Source organism: Littorina saxatilis, unplaced genomic scaffold (assembly GCF_037325665.1).
Source record: "Littorina saxatilis isolate snail1 unplaced genomic scaffold, US_GU_Lsax_2.0 scaffold_123, whole genome shotgun sequence".
NCBI lineage: Eukaryota > Metazoa > Mollusca > Gastropoda > Littorinimorpha > Littorinidae > Littorina > Littorina saxatilis.
The window spans coordinates 137,805-152,764 of record NW_027128161.1 but is presented as its reverse complement, the minus strand read 5'-3'; the positions used below and the strand labels follow the sequence as shown (position 1 = coordinate 152,764).

The 14,960-nt window shown below is 43.1% G+C and overlaps 1 protein-coding gene and 1 pseudogene across 3 annotated transcripts in view; both read left to right on the top strand.

The window, feature by feature from the left end:
- The window catches only part of LOC138956537 (uncharacterized), a 50,301-nt gene extending 35,562 nt beyond the window's left edge, over positions 1 to 14,739 (top strand). For 2 of the 3 annotated variants that reach the window (XM_070327872.1, XM_070327873.1), the window contains exons 2-7: positions 8,729 to 8,901; positions 9,370 to 9,474; positions 10,538 to 10,699; positions 11,889 to 12,622; positions 13,000 to 13,315; positions 14,370 to 14,739. In XM_070327872.1, coding sequence (XP_070183973.1) covers positions 8,755 to 8,901; positions 9,370 to 9,474; positions 10,538 to 10,699; positions 11,889 to 12,622; positions 13,000 to 13,315; positions 14,370 to 14,606 — 1,701 coding nt within the window. In that variant the 5' untranslated portion in view covers positions 8,729 to 8,754 and the 3' untranslated portion in view covers positions 14,607 to 14,739. The remainder of the gene's footprint in view (positions 1 to 8,728; positions 8,902 to 9,369; positions 9,475 to 10,537; positions 10,700 to 11,888; positions 12,623 to 12,999; positions 13,316 to 14,369) is intronic. The other variant, XM_070327874.1, reaches the window with a different exon arrangement.
- Positions 6,237 to 8,740, top strand: LOC138956538 (uncharacterized; annotated as a pseudogene).
- Positions 14,740 to 14,960: the final 221 nt, after the last annotated feature.

The following is a 14,960-nucleotide window of genomic DNA, read 5'->3' as shown; positions in this document are numbered from 1 at the left end:
GCTGCTCAAGGCAGTCACACCCCCTACTGACTTGACAGCCTCGGCACCCAATCGTATTGATTGACTGATTGATTTGAAGATGCAAATGAACTGTGTGTGCATTCAACTGTGTCCATACCAAATTTCAAACAAATAATCTAAATATTGGATTTTCTGTTAATATTTTCGAAAAATAACACAAATTTGGCAAGTAGCAACTATGCGTTTCTTTTTTTGAACAGTATATATGCATCCATAAATATCATGATGAAAATAGCAGAAGTGAATAGTCAAGAAGTCACGGTAGAAGTAGCGTACAAAACTGTAATAAATGGGCATTTGAACTATGGCATTTTACTTTCTAGCTCCGTAATGCAAGTGCACATTGGAATATCAGTGTTGTCGTTGTAAATTCCCACACACCTATTGAGAGAGAGTCATTTCAGACCGGAACGCAAAACTGCCAACAACAAGAATGAAACAAACAAACCAACTTACTGTTGTTCGGATACTGAGTTGAACACGTCGGCAGCAGCTCTCATCGCCATTCACGTTTCCCCGACAAAGGCCAGGGAAATAATGATACAATAAGCTTAGTTCTGATTGGTTAACCGCAGTCAGGATTACAAAAGGGTGAACGCGATTGGTTAATGGACATAGAGCGCTAAACCATGCAAACTCGTTTTGAGGCTTGCAAGGAAGTAAGTCCAGTGCAAACCTGAAAACCAAAAGTCCCTGGACTTGCTTCCATTTGCCGATTTTTATCCTTCGATTACATTTTTTTTAGTGGACTTACTTCTTCAAAAAGTCCATAAATATTGATCGCACATCTTAGAAATTTTGACACAAGATGCGCCTTTTTCCCCTCTGCATTATGATATGAAAATCTCATTTTTACCAAATTTGGACTTACTGCCTTCTGCCAATACACGGCAGTACGGGCAGGAACGGGCAACCAGTGGAGCTGATTTAGGAGGGGGGTGATATGGTCTCTCTTTTTCTTTCGTAAGACAAGACGGGCAGAGCTATTTTGAATGCGTTGGAGACGAGAGATAGAAGAAGAGGGAAGACCCGCCAAGAGAGAGTTACAATAGTCAAGACGTGAGAGAATGGTGGAAGTGACCAGTTTGGCAGTAGCATCTGTGGTGAGGTACTTGCGGATAGTGGCGATGCGGCGGAGTTGGAAGTAGCAGGTGCGAGAGACAGAAGAGATGTGTTGTTTCATGGAAAGGGTGTTGTCTAGAGTGACTCCAAGATTTTTGACAGCAGAAGACAGAGGGACAGAAGAGTCAGAGAGTTGAAGAGAGTCGGAGGTGGCTTTGGAGAGTTTGGATGTAGTGCCTATTAGAATAGCTTCAGTTTTGTTGCTATTGAGCTGAAGTTTGTTTTCTGTCATCCAATTCTGCACGTCAGTGACAGTGTCAGAGATAGAGGAAAGAAGAGATTCAGACTGGTCAGGGGAAGAGCTGTTGTGAAGTTGAGAGTTGAGAGTCGTCGGCAAAAGAGTGGTGGAGAACGTTGTGTCGGTCAAGGATGTGGTCAAGAGGTTGAGTGTAGAGAAATAGTACAGGCCCAAGGACTGAGCCCTGAGGGACTCCGCACTCAAGCCTGATGGTGTCAGAGTTCAGTTTGTCAATCGAAACAGTCTGGTAGCGGTCGGTGAGATCAGAAGAGAACCAAGAAAGAGCTGTGCTATGGATACCAAAGGTGTGCTGAAGGCGTTGAAGGAGGATGTTGTGGTCGACTGTGTCAAAGGCCGCTGATAGATCAAGTAGGGCGACGGCAGAGATTTCAGCTTGGTCAGTGGCAAGAAGGAGGTCATTAACGGTGCACTTAGCTTTTTGTTACGGAGTGGGCGACCCGTAAATAGTCCTTCCCCACTACTGCTTCGTTGATTGGAGTGCCGGCTGGCGTGAAACGAAGCAGGGAATCGTGGGGAAATCAGGCGCCTCACTCAGCTGCTGAAGACAACGGGTGGTCGTGTAGGTGACGTCACTGCCTGCCGGAAGACCCCTGCAGACGGTGACGGCCTCACCGGTTATCACAGCAGCAGCAACAGCATACAGCACCGCGACACCAGGTTACAGCATACAGCTCCGCGACATCAGGTTATGTAGGTAGTAGATACCGCTGAATCCGATCAACAAACTAGACCGGAGAAGCCAAACCACCATTTTCCGTCTAAGGACAGGGCACTGTGGACTGAAGAAACACCTCAAGAGACTGGGCCTTGCGGATGACGCACACTGTGAATGTGGCTCGGAAGAGCAAACTCCGGAGCACATTCTCCAGAACTGCCCCCATCTAGAGACAATACGCCAGAAGTTCTGGCAAGAAGAGACCAGTGTTGGAGCCAAACTCTGTCTTTTTCGCCTCTCCTTCAGTGTTGTAAGTCCTGATTCATCGTACAATTTTTGGTGACTCGTGCCACGAACTGCACCTATAATGGTTCTTATGGCATCAAGATGCAAGTTTTCTAATAAAGTAGCTAATCTGTCAGAACAATTATCCCAAATGACGTCAGAAAAATCAAAATGGGGAATAATAAAAGATTTATACATAAGTTCAAGTGCCTTTCGGCTAAGGCGATACTTATAGGACCGAAAACATGAGAGAAGAACACGTACTTTTGATATAATTGACTGAACATGTGCTTCCCATTTGCAGTCGCTCTGAATCAGTACACCAAGATGTTTGTGAACGTGGTTTTCTCTCAGAATTGTTCCATCAAATACAAGAGGAAGGGTTTCAGGCATTCTATTTCTTGAAAAGGTCATCAAATCTGTTTTTAAATTATTGAAATTAACTTTCCATTTTTCCGCCCAGTGTGCAATTGTGGCTAAGTCTGTGTCCGCGTGTTTGCATCATTTAGAGATAAATACAAACTGATATCATCAGCAAAAATTAATGACAGATTCGATATCAATGACAATATGGTTAATGTACACAAGGAACAACAAGGGCCCCAGAACATAACCTTGGGGAACACCTGAACAAACACGTCCATAATATGTCGATTTCCTGCCTTGGATAACAACGGCTTGTAACCTGCCTGTCAAATAATCTTCAAACCATTTTAATAAAACACCTCTTATGCCAAAAACATATAATTTATGCAACAAACCCTTATGCCACACTCTGTCGAAGGCTTTTGATATATCACAGAAAACAGCCTGAGTCGTCAACTGCTTATCTAAGGATTGACAAAAATCGTCATACATACTCAACAACTGAAAAGTAGTTGAATCACTAGGAATAAACCCTGACTGAGAAACCGTTAATAAATCATTCTCTGTGAGATATCGAAAAACATGGGCTTGAACACATTTTTCCAATACTTTTCCAATGCAACTGAGTAATGAAATCGGACGATAGTTACTACAGTGTTCTTTTTCACCTTTCTTATAAATGGGATTCACATGAGCTACTTTCCAAATTTTCGGAAACTTTCCCTCAGCCAACGATCTCTGGAATAGGGTTGCAAGCGGATTTGAAATAATACAAGCAGCAAGTTTAAGAAGTTTATTGTGAACCAAATCAGGACCTACTGCTTTCCTAACATTGAGGTTGTTTAGAACAGCGTACACCATTTCGGTAGTTATCACGAGAGGACTAATGGAAATAGGCTCTTCTTCAACTGGTGGAACGTCATCATCATGACCTTGTATATGCGACTGTCGTAGAAATGCTTCATTAAAAACCTCGGCTTTATCCTCTGCAGAGTAATAAACAATTCCATTGCTTTCAATCGGCGGAATCTCATTTGTACTCATTCCTTTCTTTTTCAAAAAAGAGTTAACTACCTTCCACCAGTCTTTATTGCCAAAATTATGAGGTGACAATATTCTATTTTCTAGTTCCCTAATGTGCTCTTCTTTCCTTTTTCTTATAACATCAGTCAAATTATTTCTCAACCGTCGGAAAAGAGACCAGCACCATGCAGTATCCAGACGTTTGGCTAATGCGTGAATATATTGCTTTTTCCTAATCAACTTTTTGATTTCCTCGGTGATCCATACAGCATCGTGTCCGTTCATTGCCACTACCTTTAAAGGCATACACTCTTTAGCTATCATCATTAACTTGTCGGAAAACATTTCAGCGGCGTCATCAATGGATTCTAAATCGACTATAATATTCCAATCTACACTTTCCATATCTTGCAACAACTTGTCAACATCGATTTTGGAATAATTATATAGTGTTCGTTTGAATGAACCACCCGACGGTAAGTCATAATTCAAATATACAAAAGGACACGAGTGGTCACTGCATACACCAACTCTTTTTACCAAGTTAGGACACGGAGTTAATACCAGATCAATTATAGCTGACGAAGTATCGGTTATTCGAGTGGGTTCTGATATCAACTGAGATAAACTGTTTGTGTTCATTAATTCCCGCAGATGAAACGGGGGGTTAACAGTACAATCAGCGTTGAGATCACCAAAATAATAAACTTATGTGGGGTATTCATGGCAAGTTGAACGGAATCGTTGATAAGAAGCCAATGACGGTCGACGGTTGCACTCGGTGGTCTATAAAACACACCAACGAGAAGAGTATCTTGACCCAACTTAGTCTCAATCCAGATCGCTTCCAAATCAGGTATACACAAGTCGATCCTCGGTTTGCAAATCAGGTTACTATTTACATAAACGGCTACGCCACCGTGGGAATCCCCGGGCCTATCACGTCTAGCTGGAGGGTGGTAACCTTTTAAGCAGATGCAGTCTTGGTCAACTTTGTCCGACAGCCAGATCTCAGATACAGTTATTATATCAAACTTCCCCAATTCAGCCTCAAGGAACGGTGTCTTATATTGAAGACTGCGAGTGTTTACATGAACAATAGAGATCCCATCCCCCCGGGTTGTGCTTGGTCCAGGATTAGGATGGATATCACCACACATAAACAACAATAAGCAAATTGCAATAGATATGGTTTGAAATGTAAAATTCACAGAATCAGCACAAACAATGAGTGAGGTGGCATATTTCCACATCGAACCAGCAAAGTTCACAGCAATGTCGTAACAACATATTTCCACATCGAGCCAGCAAAGTTCACAGCAATGTCGTAACAACATATTTCCACATCGAACCAGCAAAGTTCACAGCAATGTCGTAACAACATATTTCCACATCGAGCCAGCAAAGTTCACAGCAATGTCGTAACAACATATTTCCACATCGAACCAGCAAAGTTCACAGCAATGTCGTAACAACATATTTTCACATCGAACCAGCAAAGTTCACAGCAATGTCGTAACAACATATTTCCACATCGAGCCAGCAAAGTTCACAGCAATGTCGTAACAACATATTTCCACATCGAACCAGCAAAGTTCACAGCAATGTCGTAACAACATATTTCCACATCGAACCAGCAAAGTTCACAGCAATGTCGTAACAACATATTTCCACATCGAACCAGCAAAGTTCACAGCAATGTCGTAACAACATATTTCCACATCGAACCAGCAAAGTTCACAGCAATGTCGTAACAACATATTTCCACATCGAACCAGCAAAGTTCACAGCAATGTCGTAACAACATATTTCCACATCGAACCAGCAAAGTTCACAGCAATGTCGTAACAACATATTTCCACATCGAACCAGCAAAGTTCACAGCAGTGTCGTAACAACATATTTCCACATCGAACCAGCAAAGTTCACAGCAATGTCGTAACAACATATTTCCACATCGAACCAGCAAAGTTCACAGCAATGTCGTAACAACATATTTCCACATCGAACCAGCAAAGTTCACAGCAATGTCGTAACAACATATTGGGTCGTTACGAGTAAGCTTCCGGGCAGGAAATAAAAACAAAAACAACGCAAGAGACAAGCCAGCACTACCACGAACGAGAATAATCATAAGCGACTGGATATTTCCCTTGTTAAGAAAAGAGAGTTTATACACAGATACACAATTTTTTTATTAGTGCTTTTGTGAACAAGAAACAATTGACAAGTGGCTCTATCCCATCTCCCCCCCCTTTCCCCGTCGCGATATAACCTTGAACGGTTGAAAACAAATAAAGAAAGAAAGAAAGTTTCAAGGTTTGTTTGTCATTAATTTTTGTCAAATGTTTTGTGAATACTTGTAAACAGTTATTACACTAGAATAACTTGATATATTGATTGAATTGTTCAAGGAACAACAATCGATATAATGTCACTGTGATACAGTGGGTAGATGTGATAGAATCACAGTGTTGAACACATATATTTTGTGGAAAGTTTAACTGAAAGACCTCAGTTAAATAGCGGATATCTATTGAAGGCGTGTTCAGATCACGTCGGTTGTGAGTTCAATTTTTGTTTGAGTATTTGTACAGTATTTTTGAAGATGGCGAGCGATTACAAGAATACCAATTTTGATGAATATCTGGCCCAGTCGAAACAACTAGGTATGGCTGGAGAAGCGCAACAGAAATATATTCTGCAGTGCATGGAGAGAGATGAAAGGGTCGTGAGTAGGGAAATGGAAAGGATTAAAGCTGAAGCTGAAGCTAAAGCGAAGGCAGCTGAAGCTGAAGCTAAAGCTAAGGCAGATGAAGCTGAATTTAAAGCTAAGGCAGCTGAAGCTGAAGCTGATAGAAGGGAAAGAGCTGAAAAAAGCTGAAGCTGAAGCTAAAGCTAAAGAAGTTGAAGCAAGAGAGTGAGAAGACATTAGAAACTTTGAATTAAAGAAGTTAGAAATAGAAGCGAGGACTCGTATAGAAGAAAGCAAGAATAAAGAGCAACCTGAACAGCGGGACAGAGAGCAAAAGACCCACCCGAGGAACTATCCTAGGTTACCCATGTTCAAGGAAGCTATAGATTCTATGGACTCGTTCCTTTGTAGATTTGAAGCACATGCAGAAGCGTTGAGCTGGCCAAAGAAAGATTGGGGAATCCTTCTTAGTGCAGTTCTAGACGGTCAAGCTTTGAATTTGTTTCATACTCTGAATGCAAAGGGAGGACTACAGTACGAGACCTTGAAGGAATGTTTATTGACACAGTTTCACTGTAACGCAGAAGGTTTTAGACAGAAGTTCAGGTTTGCGAAACCTGAAGTGGAAGAATCCTTTTTGTCATTTGGGACTCAACTGAGGCACCTGTTTGATCGTTGGGTACAGCTGAACGCAACGGAAAACACCTTTGAGAGCCTAGCAGAACTAGTGATCCAGGAACAGATGCTGTCTAGTGTAGCAAAGGAGCTAGCTGTATTCCTACGCGAGAGGAACCCAAAGAAGCTGACGGAACTTATTGAGTTAGCAGAGAACTATCGCGTGGCACATTCGTCCAAGGTGACAACGTAGCTGCATTCAGCGCACCTCAGAACAGAGGAGGTCATACGAACAGAGGCAGTCAGAGGGGTGGCAAAGGCGGTTCTCATTCCAGACAGACAAATCGAGAGGACTATCAAGCGGAGATAGACAAGACCAAGAAAGACGCTCACATCACATGTTACAAGTGTGGAATAGTAGGCCACGTCGCAAGAGGATGTAGGTCAGGCTTACAGAGGGGCAAACCAACACTGCTTTGCGCAGGATGGAACAGGAGTACACCTGCAGCCAAAACCGTAGAATTCCAGGACGGTGACCTAGAATATTCCAAAGGAATTGTCAACGGCATCCCAGTCACGGTGGTGATCGATTTAGGTGCAGTGACAGCAGGAGTGAGAAGATCGCTGGTTCGCCCAGAGCAGTACACCGGACAGAGCAAGACGACAATCTCCTTCGGGGGAAACAGGGAAACCTTCCCACTAGCAGTCGTCCCGGTGGAAACAAGTACTTACACCGGAAACATTTGCTGTTGTGTGATTGACTCACCAGTGATAAACTTACTACTAGGAAACCTCGAGAAGATTCATCCTGCACCTGGATTATTTGGAAAAGTGGTGGCCGACGAACCAGAAACACCAGGAGTAGAACAGCTTTCCACAGCCGCTGCAACTACTCGAGCGCAGTCGACACTGGACAAGAAAGAAACGAAACCACTCGGAGCTCCAGCAACAAAACTTTCAGTGGACGAAGATGAGTTGAAGAGACTTCAAGGGGCAGATCCAAAACTAGATGCCTACTTCAAGTTTGCTTCCAGCGGAGAATTAAAGAGACAAGGGAAAAATAGTTTCCACTTCGTGATAGAGAACGGCGTTCTCTAAATAGACTTTGTTACCCCGACCGAGACATATCACCAGATTGTAGTCCCGGAACCACTCGTCGAATCAGTGCTATTTTCCGCCCATGACACTTTAATCTCGGGACACTGTAGCAAGCACTGTAGTGTGTGTGTGTGTGTGTGTGTGTGTGTGTGTGTGTGTGTGCGTGCGTGCGTGCGTGCGTGCGTGCGTGCGTGCGTGCGTGCGTAACGAAATTCACAGAAAACATCTCAACAGACGTTTGTGAAATGTTACATGTTAATTCTTCTGGATGATATCCGGGGCGCTTTTTTTCTGTTATGGGGATGTTGAGGCGGCACTGTGGCGACCGAATGTTTCAGTTAAATTCATTGACATTTTGTTAAACCATTGTTTAACTCATTCCTGCCCGCTGTGGTTGAATTTCAGCTTCATAGTTTTAAAATGAATTAATTGATTTAAAACATTACAATTCTACCTCCAATTAAAATGACTGACCCCATAATTTCAGTGTCGATCCTTTAGTTTGAGATGGGCAGATTGACTTAATGTTTTGATATGGCTTGACGCGACTTGTTTATTGATTTTACTGTTTTCTCTCCTTCTTTAACAGTCAAGGGTGTCAGAATTGATCAGCCAATGACCTTTTCACGTGAAGCGTGTTGGTTTCCAACTGAAACAATGCTACCTCCACAGCTGCGGAAACATAGGAGAGTGCTGCTCGTGCTGACTGCTCTACTGTTTGTTCTGTCGCTCCTCCTGTGGTTTGTCAACATAGGACAGCAAGTGAGACAGTATCTGTTTGTTTTTGTTTGTCTTTAACTCTTCGGCTTCTCTCTATGAAAGTCTCTGACTTTCTTTCTCTGTCTGTCTGTCTGTCTGTCTGTCTGTCTGTCTGTCTGTCTGTCTGTCTGTCTGTCTGTCTCTCTCTCTCTCTCACACGGATGTAGTGGTATGATGTTCGCATGCGGAGGGTTATTGGCGAGTTGAGAATAGGCTACATCAGGGTTGTGTCAAAAAAAGTTAGATTTTTACAGAAAAGAGGAGTAAATAGGTTACACACCTCGTGTTATATATTTTCCTCGGGAACATTTCCCGGCATTCCCGAGCCTATGGTCCAAGGGTCCCTAGGGAAAATATCTCAGTTATTTTGAACTCTGAAGTGAGTAAGTTGTAATCTCGTTGTATGTATGTGAGAGAAAATAATACGATTATTACATGCATGATGTAATTGGTATAATTAATCAACCACAGGTATGTCAACAATTTCAGCCAATCACAGCGTCGCGTTCGACACGTGACCTTCTATGGCAGGAGCCATGGCCAGAGAGACAGATACACGACACAGACCCTCAGAGTGTAAGCCTGTTTGATTCACTGAGAGAGAGAGAGAGAGAGAGACACAGAGAGAAAGAGAGAGAGAGAGAGAGACAGAGAGAGAGAGGGAGGGAGAGAGAGAGAGAGAGAGAGAGAGAGAGAAAAAGAGAGAGAGAGAGAGAGAGAGAGAGCCTGCGTTGTGTCGTTATTTCTCATCGTCCATCCTTCACCAAACTCTCATCCCATATCCACCCAAAGACTCAGACCCACCGCAGCAACAACAACAACACACAGTCAGCATATTAGAATAAACGTTTTACAATTTGAAGCGACCCTGCAAAGTAATAGGTTCTATACTGATAACTATGAATGTGCTTTTAAGAACTTTTAAAACAGTAAAGTGTATTTAACAAAAACGACAAGTCTCATATTCCTGCATGTCCATAGTGTTTCATTACTATTTTTTTTCTAACTTCCCCTTTATTACACCCCCGTATATTCGGGGGGGGGGGGGAGGGGTGTGAAGGTTTCACTCGTCTGTCTGTCTGTCATTCTGTCTGTCCGCCTGGAGTTAGATCTCAGGTATGTATGGGCCAATAGAGCTGAAATTCAGTGTGCAGCTTGGACTTGGGTTACAGACTGTCATGACCAAAAACTAGGTTCCTCAATGTGGCAAAAGAGGATATATGAGCCTCACACGCCTAAACAAAGCTAGCGAGGGAACGAATCGGACGATTAAGGTTTTATTATGAGGACGTGCGTCTCAACCAAACATTTGACGTCGGAATAACTGTTTTGCAATTTAGAACCCATTAACAAATAGTGAAACCTTTATGCAGCAAGCATGGGTGTATACACTTTTTTTTGTAATTCTTCCATTGTACATCGCCGTGAGCTCTTGAGAAGACGCGAGTCATAAGTGTTCACGATGATGATGATGCTAATGATGATGATATGCCGATAATGATGATGATGTTGATGATGAGGGTGATGATGCCGATGATGATGATGATGATGATGATGATGCCGATAATGATGATGATGATGATGATGATGATTGTTGTTGTTGTTGTTGTTGTTATCATGATTATTTATTGTTATACAGGGCGTGACCATCGTTCACTACGTGTGGAGTGGCAGGAAGAGGAAGTTCGTTTTCCGCGACTGTCTGAGCCTGTTGAGCGTAGTGCGTGTCCTGCAGCCATTGAAAATCATCTTCCACTATTCCACCATGCCTCAGACAGACTCCTACCACTCCTGGTTACTCGTGAGTACAGATTAATAGATGAATGCCGAAAAAATAACCGGAATGAATTTATTGCTATCGTCATTTATTAGTCTTCTTTTTTCTTCTTCTTCTTCTTCTCGTTTGCTGCCATTTGTTAGTCACATCAGAAATAAAATAAAGCCTGCATTGTCCACGCTAGAATGAAACGTAGATGGTAGGTCTCGAGAGACAATGTTCGGACATAACTCTGTCGGGTTTGCATGGGTTCAGGAAGAGTTATTTCTCTTGGAATCATTGAGGCAAGCTTTCCCTTGTGATATCATTGTTCAATCACTAGCGAGAGGCGTGTCTCCACGCATTGTCGGGATCACATGTGCAAACACACCCCTTGCCAGTGGTTGGCCTATACAGTCACATGCTTGCCTCAGTGTTTCTATTGAGACCTACCAGCCCTTCAACTTATTCTATCATCCTTTTTTGTGTCACATTATTAATAAAATAAAGCCTGTATTGTTCTCGCTAACATGAAACGTAAATGGTAAGGTCTCAATAGACAATATTCGGAAACAACTCTGTCAGGTTTGCATGTGTTGTAAAAGTTGTTTCTCTTGGAAGCATATAGAGGCAAGCTTTCCCATGTGTCATTATAGACCGATCACTCGCGAGGGGTGTGTTTGCACACCTGATCATGCGTGGAGACACGCCTCTCGCTAGTGATTGGTCAAAAACGTCATGTGGGAAAGTTTGCCTCAATTAAAGCAAGGGTATTCACTCTTTCACAACCCATACGAACCCGACAGAGTTATTTCCGAACATCGTCTATTGAGGCCTACCGTTTCCGTGTCATGGTAGCGTGGACAATACAGGCTTTATGTTATTACTGATATGATTACCAACTGAAATTGTGTGAGTATATAGTGTGGCAAGGAAGATTGATAGGCTATAACGGTAACTTCGGTAATGATTGTGACGAAAGTAAAAATGATGGTTTTATTTTCAACTGATATTTTAGCTTTCAATCAGAAATGAAAGTACTCAAAAGAATATAACTACGATTGTGTGTTGGCAAGTTTGTTTGTTTGTTTGTTTGTTTGTTCGTTTGTTGTTTGTATGTATGTATGTATGTTTGTAAGTTAGTTTGATTGTTTCCATTTGCTTAGGTTTGCAACCTTTCTTTTTATTTTCGTGAAACAGATCATGAGTACATGTTTATTTCTTAACACAACAGGAACTTAAGTCATCGATACCTGGACTGGAATTCAAACAAGCAAACTTCGGTTCTTCCGATTTGATGGATATTGCCTTCGAAATTCTACCACCAGAGGGCGGAGTCGTCATCGGAAATGGCGCCGTTTTGTCTCGACCCCTTCCTCACCCCGCCGTTACTCCCATCTCTCTCTTCTCGGCAACCTTCGCATCAGACCCATCACAGGGTATCGTGTTTGCCAGCAAAGGTTTGAAAGAGCTCCCAGCATCAGACTTGAACAAGGTGAAATCATCGTCAAAGAAACAGTGTGTGCATGTAGATGCGTACGACAGTGACCTCCGCTTAGTTTCGCACGCGCACTGCGTCATCATGGCGTCAGATGTACTACCACGTGACATCTACGCAGAGAAGACTCCATCGGCTGAGCTTGCTCAATGGATTTTTTACGGGAGACGAGCTCTCCAAGTAGCGAAGCAGGACTTTAGAAATCCTATTCCAAGGATTTCTCATTACGTTATTCTGGACGGGGGTAAAGACGTGAGCAGCGAGCTGAGATTTCCCCACTTTCTCAACATCCTCAGCGCTTTGTATGTCGGCGGGTTTGAGCGCGTGTACCTGCACGCGGAAACTGCCCCACGTGGTCATTGGTGGGAGGAGCTTGCTGGAGAGAATGTCACTGTGGTCAAGGTCGAGAGGCCAAGGTCAGTGTACCAGACGGAGGTCAAGGTCATTCAGCACGTTTCCGATGTGTTGAGGTGAGTGCTCCAGTGTTTTAGTGAAGCAGTTGCTGTTGTTGTTGTTGTTGTTGTTGTTGTTGCGAATGTGCATATGTGCGTTTGCTTCTTGTGGTGTGCGTCTACTTTGTCATTCTCTCGATACTTTGACGAGAAAAGCCAAAGGATGCTTTCTCCCTTTGGAAAGCGAGCTGCCACAATGTCTGATAAACCAGTTGGTTTTTTCGAGTCGAAATATCACACCATATCCTCAACGTATAACCATTACCTGTAATATCGGCCAACAGGTCTGAGGTAATGTTAAACTTAAAAAGTCCCTTACTACGAGAAATTCTACTTGTATACGCATCTGCACGAATCCGTGCAAGTTATGATTTTTAAAGTTTTTACTGTCGCAGGGCTGAGATTCTCTACAAATATGGAGGCGCCTACCAAGATTTTGACGTGACCTGGACTAAACGGGTACCCGACTGGCTCCTGGCCTACCCGACTGTCATCGACCTGGAGGTGGAGTACAACAAAGCCAGCAGCGATTGGCCCGACATCTTCAACAATGGCGTCATCCTGTCTCGACGTCACGCGCCCTGGTTACGTCACTTCCTGGAAAGCATGCGGGATTACCGTGACGATGACTGGGCGTACAACTCCCTGAGAATGTCTTACAGAACTTTTGAGCACTATCCAGATACTGTTTACATTGATAAGTACTTACAGGTGAGGTTACCGGACTGGCAATTGGCGATGTTGGGAAATACCTCTGTCGGTTTTGTATGGGTAGTGAAAGAGTGAATTGTTTTGCTTTTAGTGAGGCAAACCTTCTACACGTGCTCTTTGTTCACGTGTTTTCTGCCCCCCCCCCCTCACTAGTGACTGACCTGTAATGTCACGTGGGAAAGTTTGACTCAATAAAAGCAAAAGTGTTTACTCTTTCACAGCCAATACAAACCCGAGTTATTTCCGAACATCGTCTGCAGGACAGTTACAGAGGAAGTTGACTCTTGTTTCTTGCAACAACAACAACAACAACAACAATACCCGAGGAACCGCACAGATTCAAACCCACCGCAAAAGGGGTATAAAGAGTAAATAACGTTACCAGCGTCTTGCCAAGTTGTGTACGTCCCATGATTCCCTTTTACTTTGTTTCGCAATGTTTTGTTTGCAATAGAATGATCGTGGCATTCTATTCTTATACAAACGAAAGCAAAATTAAAGAGAAATTCAGTTACCGGTGTTTACTGATGTTTGGAGGAAAATGTTTGGTTGGAGTGAGGTATACAAGCTATTTTTCTGTGTACAGGTAGGAATTTTAATTGAAAAAATCGTCCAGTTTCCGGAACAAGGGAAACAACTGCTGTCGTGCAAATACAAGTTTTCAACAGTAGATGTCAATTTTAGCAACAAAGATCCAGGGGAAGGCGTTGAAAGGATGAAATGGAGTACGGTATAAAAAAAAATCAGAGAAGCAAGAGAGAGAGAGAGAGAGAGAGAGAGAGAGAGAGAGAGAGAGAGAGTGAGAGAGAGAGAGAGAGGGAGAGAGACTGAGAGAGGGATGATGATGATGGAACTTTATTTTTCAAGGATAGAGGTTTAAGGCGACACCTTTTCTTACAACCAGAGAGAGAGCGTGCATGTGTGCGTGCGCACGCGTGTTTGTGTAACTCAAATCTCACGCCATACACCTTCTCCTGTTCTTTAGACGTTCTTTTTACGTTTCTTCTTCACTAATAATCGCCTTATAATAATCATTTGTTCTTCTTTCTGACAGGTGATGTGTGGGGAAACCGTCTGTCATCCTTCATGGCGTGTCTCGTACGATACCAAGGTCCTACCCCTCTCTGCTCCATTCCCTCTGAGGCAAGAGGCTCGATCCTTCCATCTTGGTAGGCCTAGACCGCAAGCATCTCTGGCTTCACTCGACAGCGTCAAACACACACATGACGTCTTCGCTGACATTGGAAGGATGGTGCTTGAGAAGAGTGGTAGAAAGGCTCTGCTTGGATGATGATTCAAATGTTTTTAAGGGAACACCCCGCATATCCGGAATGCGCACGGCGAGTGTCTCTTCTATATCTTCTTTTGTGTGTGTGTGTGTGTGTGTGTGTGTGTGTGTGTGTGTGTGTGTGTGTGTGTGTGTGTGTGTGTGGGGGGGGGGGAAATACTGACAATAAAAGAATCTGCCTATATGTGTGTCTGTGTTCTTGGGAGTCAATCAGTATGTGTTTGTGTTGGGGGGAGGGGGGGAATTGAGGGGGGGGGGGATGCGCGTGTATATTTTATTTCGTTAGAAACATGTACAGAAACATGTTCATTCTTTGTATTAGGGGAAGGGCTCCTAATATGAACCACTTTTTGTTTC